This window comes from Papaver somniferum, unplaced genomic scaffold, assembly GCF_003573695.1.
Source record: "Papaver somniferum cultivar HN1 unplaced genomic scaffold, ASM357369v1 unplaced-scaffold_137, whole genome shotgun sequence".
NCBI classification, from domain to species: Eukaryota; Viridiplantae; Streptophyta; class Magnoliopsida; order Ranunculales; family Papaveraceae; genus Papaver; species Papaver somniferum.
The window spans coordinates 20,838,046-20,850,170 of NW_020622934.1; the positions used below are offsets into that span (position 1 = coordinate 20,838,046).

Here is a 12,125-nt window from a genome sequence, read left to right on the forward strand (position 1 = left end):
TCAACAAGACGAGACTAAGTTTGGCATTGAAAATTCTGACAGATGTTTGTAACAGTTGGGCCATAGATTCCAATGAAGACTTCTGGGATGCAATAGATGATCTTGAAGTTTGAACTGGTATCTATTTATAACAAGCGAAAACCTTCAGTGGTGTTATGTGTAAAGCTTAACTTCAGTAGTTGGTAAAGCTTAACTTCAGTCTGTCAATATTAACTTGCAAGTAGTTGGTGTAATGTGTTAGTTTATCTTGTTATATTACTATGAAGATTACAAAAACTAAATATCTTGTTATATTACTATGTTTATATATATTAATGCTTGTTTCAATGCATCTATTTGTTTCAAAACTTATTTAACGAGGGGGCGATGCCCCCTCGAACCCAGATTATAAACATAACATGTTATAAATCTTACAAAGTATTGAAGTGAAAACAGGTTGCTAAAAGAATGAACACATAACAGGTTATGCAATCAAAAAAAGAATGCATAACATATTAAGCACTGTAAGAAAAGAATGCATAACAAATTGTACATATCTTAAAAAACAAGCATAACAAATTATGCATCTAAAAATAATCGCATAACAAATTATGCATTTGAAAAACAAAAATGCATAAGACAGGTTCTGCATTTAAAAAAAAGGGCATAACACACAGTAAAAAAGAAAGTTCTTTTTCATAAAACCAATACGTACTAAGTAAAAAAAAGTCTTACAAAATAAAAAATACTGTAAATGAAATATGAATTAGGTTCAAACGTAAAAGTAATAGTATGAAGAATCCAACAAGCTAAATGCTCTCCCTTAACTTCCCTTAGGCTTCTTCGGCAGCTTATTGTAACAGGTAGGCTTTGTACAAGTTTGCTTATTGTGATGGCCAATCTCACAATAATTATTACCACAACGCATAACTCTCCTGGGCGGCTTCTCGTAACAGCTCAAATGTCTATTAGCTTGTGGTCTCCCTGGCGGCCTCCTAACATCAAGTACATCGATAATATCATCACCTTCATAAACTTTAGGCCGGTTGTAGTTCGGAATAGGATGAATTGCATGTCTATAGGCATTATTGAAGTACACAGTAGTGAAATAAGGTTCAACAAAATCATATGGATTAGAACTAGGCATTGTTATCGACGCAAAAGCATGCACATGGAAATCTATAGACGCGCCACCTCTGACAGGTACATGTCCTTGCCTCAAGGTTAACACTATGAGAACTCTCTCCTCCCTCCACTTCATAAACATGAGTATCGGACTGTATAACCAGCCAGGTTAAACCCTCATCAATAAGAGCCTTCATCTTAGCTTCATTCTTCGATGTGAGAATTGTTATGAAACTTTTACCAGTATTCCGCCTTTCTGACATCATACTCATCACATCCTTCCTTATCTGATCCGGAAGAGCATTTGCAGGGATCTTCTTGTGTACCTTCATCCAACTATTGAAGGATTCAGCAAGAGTAGAAGATGTCCTACCATACCTACAACCCTGAAAAAAGGCATTTGACCACTTCTCTGGAGGGATATCTGATATATAATCTGCAACCCAACCACAACCAAGACCCCTAATCGTAGCGATGGCAGTTTGGAAACCTTCGGGACTAAGAGCATACGCGGCAGCTTGAATGAATCAATAACGACACCATACCTTTCGTCAGATGCATTAATAGGTAAGTTCATCTTAAGATGATAATAGCAGAAACTATGTAAGGCTCCAGGAAAGTAAAATGAAATCGCTCTCTTTAATCCTTCTGCACGATCAGATAAAAATGTGATTTGCCTTTGATCATGATCAAGAACATTACTCAAGTTCCTCATGAACCATTCTCAGTTATCATTATCTTCACCAGGTACCAGGGCCATGGCTAGTGGAAAGAATCCTACACAGCAAAAAATATAAAATCAAGCCAGCGTCTACATGAAGTATGTGCAACTAAAATTCATAATGTCTTATGCATCTAAACTAAATGATGCATAATACATTATGCACTTGCATAAAAAGGATGCGTAGGATCAGAAAAGTCAAAACAATAATGCATAAGACATTATGCAGCTAAAACAAAATAATGTATAATGTCTTACGCATCTAAACATAAATGATGCATAACCAGAAAAGTGAAAACAAAAAATGCATAATATCTTATGCATCTAAACTAAATGATGCATAAGAAATTATGCACTTGCATAAAAAGTATGCATAAGATTCGAAAGGCGAAAATAATAATGCATAAGACATTATGCAACTAAAACAAAATAATGTATAATGTCTTATGCATCTAAACAGAATTGATGCATAACCAGAAAAGTGAAAACAATAATGCATAATACATTATGAAGCCAACATAAATAATGCATGAGACATTATGCACATATATAAAAAGGATGCATTATCAGAAAAATTACCATTTTCAGCATTGATAGCGGTTGCATCCATGAGGCATCCTCTATATCTACCTGTAAGAAAGGTAGCATCGACATAAACCATGGGATGAAGGTAACGGTAACCATGGATGCATGCCTCAAAAGCAATAAAAAGACGCACAAACTTATTTGAAGGTGCCTCATCTTCTAATTCAGTTGAACTATCCTCATTCGATTCAGGTTCATCCATTTGAACTTGAAAATCAATCCAACTACCAGGATTTGTGTTGCGAATGGCATCTACATACCATACAAGATGCGAATACGAAATGGCCTCATCACCAAATATATCCTCATACACTTTTTCCCTTCCATTGTAAGCTTGGTAATATTTCACATTGATCTCATAGCTAGTTTTAAAAAACTTTTTCAAATTAGAAGCTTTGAAACTCGGATCACTTCTAACTTCATCCTTGATAAGACTAGCAACAAATTTATTGCTGAGCCTTTGGAAAAGCCTTTCACATCCAACACCACAGGTATGACTGCTAACATACTTCTTAACCTTAAGCATCCTGTTTTTAACATCAACATCGCAAACCTTATACTCCCAGGGGAATTTTTCATTAGAGAATTTTGCATAGAACTTGCTAGGTTCATTCTTAGTATATACAAGAACACGTCCAGTTTTTAACTCGTATTTCTTTACTGCAAAACGTACCTCTACGACACCTCCAAAAAAAACTTTATCAACATCACCAAGTAATTTATCCCACCCCTCAGTCCTAAGAACCTTATTAATATGCACAGAACCATCTTCAAGGAAATTCACCATAGCTTCTTCCGGTTCAGGTTCTATTACACGTCTACTTGATGAAGCTCTATTACGACTGTTGGAAGAATTGAAGCCAACTTCAACAAGTAAATCAAAACTCTTCTGACCTTTATAGTGGCAACGAGATACAGAACACTGAAGCAGAACATCAGAATCTACTCGCACAAACTTGCTTCCATCATTAAAAGAAAATTTTACATGATGAGGTAGTAAACGAGTCCACTTATGGCAAACAGCTGTCTTCAAAGTCTCCAGAGTTGTGTTGACATCAACAGGATGTGCTAAGAATTCACTAAAGTAGTGAATTACAGCTAGTGCACTAGCAACGGGCATTTCACCCTGCAAAAACACAAAACAGAAAAAATCAAACATATTTATCCTGCATATTGCTTCACAAGAATTCTTACTCAAAATTAAAAGATCTAATCAACAACAGAAAAGACAAATCTACATTAACCATAATCAGATCAGAAATCAACAAGATACCAAAATCAATAAAATCTCCATTAACGTAACAAAAATAGATCAAAAATAGGAGTGGAAAAACAAATCAAACAAAAAATCGAATAGAACAGAAGAAAAACCTAAAAAAATGGTGTATCAACATCAGAACGAACAAAAAGATTGAATCGAAAAGATCTACATTGATCGTAACAATTACATAACCTAGAAAAATCAAAAAAAATCAAAAACAAGTTTAAAAGATCTAAAAATCGATTCGAAAACCTAAATTAAGCTCCGGAAACCTAAAATAATAGATCCTAATCTTATAGAAACTAAAACCTAGAATCGAATGAATATTAAACAAAAATCAGAATCAAGATTGGAATGTAGATCGAACGAACCTGAAGCTTGAATTTCAGAGTAAATTAAATCTCTCAATCAGCTCCTTCTGAATCTTTAAGCTATCAATCTCTCGAAACCGAATCTCAGAAACTGAAAGTGAGGCTAAAGCTTGAATTATCTTCGCTAAGTAAATTCAATCTCCCAAATCATCTCCTTCTTCAGCTCTCGGAAATTGAATCTCTCAGCTCTAGCTGATATTCTATCTCCTTCTCAATCGCTCTCGCTGGTATTCTATCTCCTTCTACTTCTCAATCGCTCAGCTATAAATCTCTCTCGAAACTGAATTTCTCGAAGCTGAAACTGAAGCTGTCAACTGAGTTTTTGTTTGGTGGGGTTAAATTGGGAAATAAAAAATAAAAACGTAATTTTGAAAACTCTGGGTGACGGAATAATTTTCACGACCGGTTTGGGTGCGCGTGTGATATTTCACGCGTGTGGGTTTCACAGTAGGAAAAAGTGTAAGAATGGGTCTCCTTGTAGTTTTCACTAAAATCATACTTTAGATCATGTTCTTTTTTAAGAAAAACCCACAATTCCGTGCAGATAAATTAATAATTAAACGACAGAAAACATATCATTTACATGAAAAATAGCCAATTTCACGGACTACTTAGAGCGGCGAGTACACGAAACTCAGGTAAGTCAAGCTAATTGCCTCCAGAGTAACACGAATAAGGTTTGGATGACGAAAACAAGGATGAGCATCGTGATATTCTCGGATGAGTTTCGACTTTTGCTATAACTTCTGGGGTGCAGCGGTTCCTTGGGAAATGTATGAAGACCCAGCTGAGGCTGGGCTGGATCCAAGCATACATATGTACAGCTTGCGGCCATGGCTTCTTTTTGTCTTTATCCCCACCAGGGACGGACCCAGGAATTTCCCTTGGGTATTGTAACAGTCGATAATGCTGCCGAAGGCCGCGGCAAACTTTTTTAGAATACATCACATAATTAGTGATCAAATAGTGATCCACCCGTATAATACTAAATAGCTACTGAAATAAAAGTTAAAATGAACAAAAATAACAGAAAACAACGTGATTACCAAAAGAGAAGAAAGTAGGAGTAGAAAGGTAGTAAGTGGAAGAAGATTATTTACTTTAAACATGACTTAAATTTTGATCACCTCATAGTATGGGCTAAAAATCACATATAATTAGCTAAATACAACTACTAAAGACAACTAATATGTGGGCTAAACATAAAATTTAACCTAAATTTCTATACTAAAATTTTTTTGCCCAAAAATTAGGGCCGGGCTATAGCCTCCTTTAGCCCCTTGCTAGGCTCGTCCCTGATCCCGCCACAATATTTTATACTTCCTCTTAATGGTAATATCTGCCAACATTCTTTTAATTGTTCCACAATTAGCTGAACTCGCTATTCCTGTTTCCAGTTGCTAAATAGTCGTTAATGTGCTCCCACAAATGCTAAATGAAGTTTTAGTTTGGATAGAATGCCATGAAATTAAAGAGAGACCAAACTGGACTTAAATTCCGACTACAGCACCACTTCTATAAAGAGAATTATACAAGAAAAAACTGGCAAGCAAACCAATTAAGGCCATAGGACATCTGATCTCATTGATCAATTCATGCTCCAAGTTTATCGAGCTGCATAACATTTACTGCTATCAACTTTCCCAAAACAGCATTGTTGTCATTCTATAAGCAACAATAATACACAAATTACAAACCCCAATTTCCAAGGACATCATTTTTGTGAATACAGGCCACAATGTTAACGGCGACTGAATCAATAACTCTCCAATACCCAAACCACCATTTTTCTTTTCTTATCAGCAAAACAAAGAATAAACCCCAGAACCCAACTCCAAACCCCACAACAATGATACTGTAAAATATGATTCTTTCACTTGCATCCTCTTGATCATCTTCTTGAACTTCATTTGTAGGGATATCATTTTGTTCATCCTCGCAAACTTTCTTCGTGGCTAGTCCACACAATAAATTGTTCTCGAGGAAAGCTGATCCATCCCAACTCAAAGTCTCAAAGTGAGTTCCTCTTGGAATCTTGCCACTCAATTTATTGTAAGATAAGTTCAGAAATCCAAGAGAATCCATTGATGTCAAGGATGCTGGGATGTTTCCAGACAATTCATTGAAACTTAAATCCAACGACTCTTAACCAGACATGTCTCCGACAGACGAAGGGATATGACCTGAAAAACGATTGTGGGACAAATTAACCGTGTAAAGTCCTTTTAACAAACCTATCTCTTTTGGTATATTTCCACTGAGATTGTTGCATGATAGATCGATGGCGGAGGTATAACTTAGTAGTATCTGAACCGGGACGCTAATCCCTTTAACCACCATCTTCAATTGCACATCCCCGGCGCTAATATTGCTAATCCTGTATGTGTCATTAGGCTTACTTATTAAGTTTTTCAGGTTCCCTACTTTCCTAGAAACTTGACCAGTGAGATAGTTTTGTGATAAATCCAGAATGCGGAGTTGAAGCATAGACATCATTTCTACAGGGATAGACCCAGTGAACTTGTTCGACCTTAAAAGAATGTGAAGATCGGGGAGCAAACCAAGCTCAGTGGGTATGCTCCCTCCAAATTTGTTATTCGCTAAGTTAAGAACTTTCAAGTGTTGAAGTTTAGCGATTGAATTGGAAAGAGTACCATTGAGACTGTTGTCATTTAATTGTAGATATTCCAGTGATCCAGCTCTTTCAAGCTCATTTGGGATATTTCCAGAGAGATTGTTGTCGCCAAGGTTTAGATATGTAAGCCTGTAACAAGACCATATACTAGTAGGTATACTCCCGGAAAGGGAGTTGTTATTGGCAGACAATACTGTCAAACTGGTTTAGATTGCTAAATTCGGTTGGTAATGACCCATATAACTGATTGTCATAGAGAACTAAATCAGTTAAATCTGTCAAATTACCAACAGAAGTGGGGATCAAACCAGTTAGTTTGTTCTTAGATAAAGAGAGCATCGTAAGAGATCTTAATTTTCCTATATCAGCAGGAATTGAGCCACTAATTTTGTTCTCTGTCAAAGATAAGAATGCAAGAGATCTTAGATTTGTTATATCTCCAGGGAATGGACCATAAAGTTGATTTTTATACGCCTACAGAGTATGTAAGTTGCTGAGGTTACATAAAGAAGAAGGAATTCGACCGGAGAATTGATTTTCATGAAGGTGTAGAGCTTTAAGAGATCTTAGATTTCCGATTTCTCGAGGAATGATGCCGGAAAGGAAATTTGTACCAATTGACAAGGTAATCAAGCTGGTTAAATTGCATATAGTTGTAGGGACTGAACCACTAAGTTTGTTTCTGTACAATCTTAGTCCAGTGAGAAACTGCAAATTCCACTGTATGGTTGACTGCTCAAGTTGTCCTCAGTCTGTCTCCTCATGCTAAAGGCTGTTTTTGCAAAAGATATTATCAGACTAATCTAAATCCTCCATCTTAGACTTTTATTTTTCTTTAGCAAATGGGCCAGGGTCATTCATGCCTATTAATACATTGATGGAGATTTATCAGATGATACAAACCTTATATTTTGTTAATGAAGTTGTATGTCTTAATGATTGTGGTTGAGTGTAGATAACTTAGGAATAATTCTGTCCGACCGTTTCCATTCTTTTTGTTGAGAGTTGAAGAAACTAGAAAAAAAACTCCTTCAGCGCTCCACAGGTACCTGATATTGCTTAGGCCGCTCAGTTTTCTTTTTCATCGGCCAGTAAGAAAAACAGGAGCCTGTAATGAGACATGTAGGAACCCCTACCTGTGAAGCCATCACAGGAAGTAGTGTAATATCGAAAATCCGAAAATCCAAAAAAGATTAATTATAAGTCCAAAAAAGAAAACAACATGGCTAGAATCTTACAGAATGAATTCAACTGAAACATCAAGACACCAAAAACCGGTTTAACAAAACATGGCTAGAATCTTACACAACATGGAATCCTCCCAAAGAGATTTTTGGCGGGGAAAATCTAGTCCACGAGGTATATACTTTAGAGCTTGGCCTAGGATATGTACACAGAAATACCAAGGAGGTTTAGGTTTTAGAAATCTTGCTCTAACTGCTTGGAAATTGATACATAATCCTGATTCTTTGTGGGTAATTATCCTAAGATATAAGTACTTTAGAAATTGTCATCCTCTCCATCATCCCAAAAAAATTGATTGTTTTTGGGCTTGGAGAAGTATAAGTAGAGGCCTTGATTTCATTGCTCAAAATGCTGTTTGGGAAGTTAAGAATGGTAAGAACATTTGTGCTTTTGAAGATAAGTGGATTCCTAATCCTGTAGAACCTATCCTACAAGCTAGGCCTAACCCTAATCTCACTGTTTCTGCTCTCATCGATGAAGAAACTAAAAGTTGGAGATATGAACTTGTTAATGCCTTCTTCACTCCACAAAATGCCAAGGTTATTCTTGATTCCAGGATTCCCTTTTCAGGGGAGGATATTCTCATCTGGCCATTCTCAAAAAATGGCCAATTCTCTGTCAAGTCTGCCTATAAAGTTATTTCTGGGGACATTAACTTCACAAATAACAATCAAGCCAGTAACCCTGTTTATAAGGCTCTTTGGAAACTCTATATTCTTCCTAAAGTTCAATTATTTATATGGAAGTGTTATGAAAATATCTTACCCGCTAATTTCGTTCTTTCCAGGTACAATAATATCAACAATTCTTATTACACTATGTGCAATTTGGGGCACTTAGAAACCCCTGAACATATTGTTCTTCATTGTTTGTTTGCTAAGTCAATTTGGGGACTAACTCCTTATGCAGATTTAATTGAACATGACAGTGCTTCTTCTATTAGTATTCAGGACTGGGTCACTAAGTGGATAACTGATAATATATTGAAAGACAGGGCTGGCGCTGTTTTCACTATTGCCTGGAATATATGGAAAGATAGATGTTTCCATATTTTTCAGGGGAAAACTCTGAATCATCAATCTACTGCTAGGATTGCTCTTAAACTAGTTGTAGACACTGAAACTTACTTAAGACATGATACCAGCTACCATGTTTCTCCCAATGTCTGTCGAAGACAAAAAATTATCTTCTGTCACTACTTCCTTACCACAAGATTGTGCTATTGTATTTTGTGATGCAACATTTAATAATGATACTAAAATTTCTGGAACGGGTCTAATCTTGACTAATATTTCAGGTAACTTCATTGGATGCAAACTCAAGGCAGGGTCAGTAAGGAATGCTGAAGAAGCAGAAAGTCTGGATTTATTGGAGTAGAAATTGACGTTTAGTCCAATTTATAATGGGCTTTGGACGCTCTAGTCCAGCTCTCTCAAGCCTGGTACTCTCTAATCCAAATTTACCTAATCTCAAACGAGTCGGTCCGTATTTGAACGATTTAGTACAAAACTTATTTTTTCTATGACAAAACTGACCTTCATGTACAAACCAGGAAAATTAATATGTTTCATTTCCATTTCTTCATTGTCCTGTGTCCACAAAGCTCTGTAGCGAAAATGATTTAGGTTTAGTTATTATTCACGTTTCAACTCGATTATCCGAAGCTTTTTAACAATTTTAATTTGTATATGAGATCTAAGTTAGATCATCGAATCTCTCCACAAAATCTTCCAGATCTCAGTTAATTCCAGATCATTTTTTTCTAGTTTTTTTTTTTTTTTGAAAATCTTAGGGTCTCGTTTAATTCTTTGAGTTTTTGTTTGATGATTCTGAGAACTAAAGATGTTGATCCGATCAATTCCATCTTTCTTTCCCCGTTCTTCTAAATTTCTTAAATATTTCCTTGCAAATTGTTGATTCTCTTGTTAAATAGGTTCAATATTCTTAATTTCATCTCTTAATATCTTTGTTTTGTTTGAATTTTACCAAAATGTAACGTTTTTTGATTCAATAAGTGGTTATTAATATTTTGTTTTTAGAGATAAATTGATCACGGATGATTGACATAATAATTTGTAAAGAGAAAATTTTGTGTATAATTTTTAAGATGGAATATATTGATAATTAGGTGATTATTTTTAGTTTTATGAAGTGGGAAATGGAACCAATTATCATCTTTCTCCGTCTTTCAATACATGGTCTAGCACTGTTGGTTGGATGATTAATTTTGGGTTAACATAAAGAATCATATATGAACGGATAAGTGCCTAATTGGATAATTGATGTACATAATGGAATTTGGGTGTGCTATAAATCTTGGTTAGGTAATTGAGGTCACCGGAAAAGAAAGTGGAAGTGGTAATTACAAGTGATAGCTAGGGTTATATACTAAGCTTTCATACCACATAGTACATGGTAGATAGTGGGGCATTGTCATGGACTGCTGATGGGGTTAGCTAATCAGCGGACTTAATGGAATTACGGTAGTGCACGTTAATTCATAGTTTCTTTTATTTAGTTAAGCTTTTTATTGTCCTTTATTGAGAAACTGTGTTAAGGATCCTTACTCCTGGTAGCACAACCCATATACATCATCATAAAATTCATTTATAAAACAGGAAGATGTTGAACTTATGTCCAAGTTGGGATTTGAACATCAGGGTTTTCGAGTTGGCAGTGTTGATACCTTTCTTTTGGTTCCAGATATATGATTATTTTTCATATATTATAGAGGATGCACATTGTACCAGTTGTGTACCTAAGGGTGTTAGGAGTGCATTCTTTTATGAAAAAAAATGTTTTATGTAGTGCTAGTTTCCTGTTATTTCCAAACAGTTTGTCATACTGTGCTTTATTATCGACATGGCCTTTCTTCTTCCTTTTTATTGTAGTATGTGTTATTGTAGGACAATATTAACTGACAGGCTCAGGGAACTTGTTTTAGTTATACTGTCATTAACAAGATTTTTTTAGCTCGTGGAGAGACTATGTAAACCAACATACATGAATTTCACAAGTTTAGGTATAGCATATAAGGATCCAACATAACTTTCATGCCCTTTTAGTTTATGTGTATACAGTTGTACACATGTTAATTAATAATGTGTATATAAGTGTACACATATTGATATTTAACGTGTACATAGTACATATATTGATTATTAATTTGATTCCAATTTTATTTAGCTTCTTTAGGGTATGTTCTAATTAAAACAACCTCTATTAAGTATCTTTGCTTTTATTTTATTTAAATATGAAACCTTTTCATCGAACAAACTAATACTGATGATAGTATCGGCTTCTTTTTGGTGAAGGGGAAAATTGGATCACGACTACCATTGCAGTTCACCATTGTCTCTTGATAAGCACGAAAGTGCGACGCATTTTCACCCATAAATATATTAGCTGGGACTCATTTTATCATTAATAAACTTGTTTGTATGTAGTTTTAAGAAATAAACGTTTTTGGAAGAATCAGCTCGAAAAACTGCTAAAGGAACCCCCGGAGGACACTTGCTAAGCGGACCCCAGATTTGTCTAAGGGGCACCCACGGTTATGTGCAACCCAAATTTGTTCTCGGCACCCAAATTACTATTGGCAACCGAGATGTAGTTAAGGGGCATCCATCTTCAACATTTTAAATCTGAATTTTGGCGGGAAGAATTTGCAGCGATGCATGAATTTTAGGGTTTGAATTCTGGACGTGATTTCTTGAGATTCAATCACCAAATTAAATTAGGATGGACATGAATCTACTTAACAGGGATTGTATGGGTAATTTATTCAACTGAATTTGGCTAGATAATCGAAGAGATCAAAACAGGGCAGCTCCGTGCATGAGAGAAATATGTTGTCACCTGCGTAATTGCTGAATCAAGTTTGGGAAGATTTTGTGGGGATTGTTTGAGGGTTTTGGACTTGTATGGGCCTGTTAAGGCTAAACATAGAGGATATGGGTGATTTCTTCAATCTATTCGGACTGGATTGGTTATTTGAAGCAAATCAGGGAGTTCGAAGACCCGAGAGGTGCTGTTTTGGATTTGGAAATTTTCGAAGGAGATTGAATCGATGAAATCAGTTCAGAATATCCTGTTTGACTAAAACACGGCTGGTATACGAGTTGGAATCTAAAAAAGTGGGATGGTTACGTGGATTGGATAAAACAGAGCATGAGAGTTTCATGGGGTTCTGTTAAGAAGATT

At 35.7% G+C, this 12,125-nt stretch overlaps 1 protein-coding gene across 1 annotated transcript; it reads right to left on the reverse strand.

Moving 5' to 3' along the window:
- Window positions 1-6,187: 6,187 nt before the first annotated feature.
- On the reverse strand, window positions 6,188-7,825 carry LOC113334674 (LRR receptor-like serine/threonine-protein kinase FLS2). Its single transcript, XM_026580874.1, has 3 exons — window positions 7,727-7,825; window positions 6,913-7,151; window positions 6,188-6,806 (listed from the first exon to the last, which is right to left on the reverse strand). Exons 1-3 carry the CDS (start codon window positions 7,823-7,825, stop codon window positions 6,188-6,190), a joined length of 957 nt encoding a protein of 318 aa, XP_026436659.1.
- Between the last annotated feature and the right edge of the window lie 4,300 nt (window positions 7,826-12,125).

Excerpts from the sequence above, each read along its gene's own strand:
- LOC113334674 (XM_026580874.1), bottom strand. The coding sequence starts at position 7,825 with ATGGCTTCACAGGTAGGGGTTCCTACATGTCTCATTACAGGCTCCTGT. Across the intron at positions 7,152-7,726 it reads AGCGGCCTAAGCAATATCAG|GCGTATAAAAATCAACTTTA; the intron begins GTACCTGTGGAG and ends CATACTCTGTAG. Across the intron at positions 6,807-6,912 it reads TATGACAATCAGTTATATGG|GCTTACATATCTAAACCTTG; the intron begins GTCATTACCAAC and ends GTCTTGTTACAG.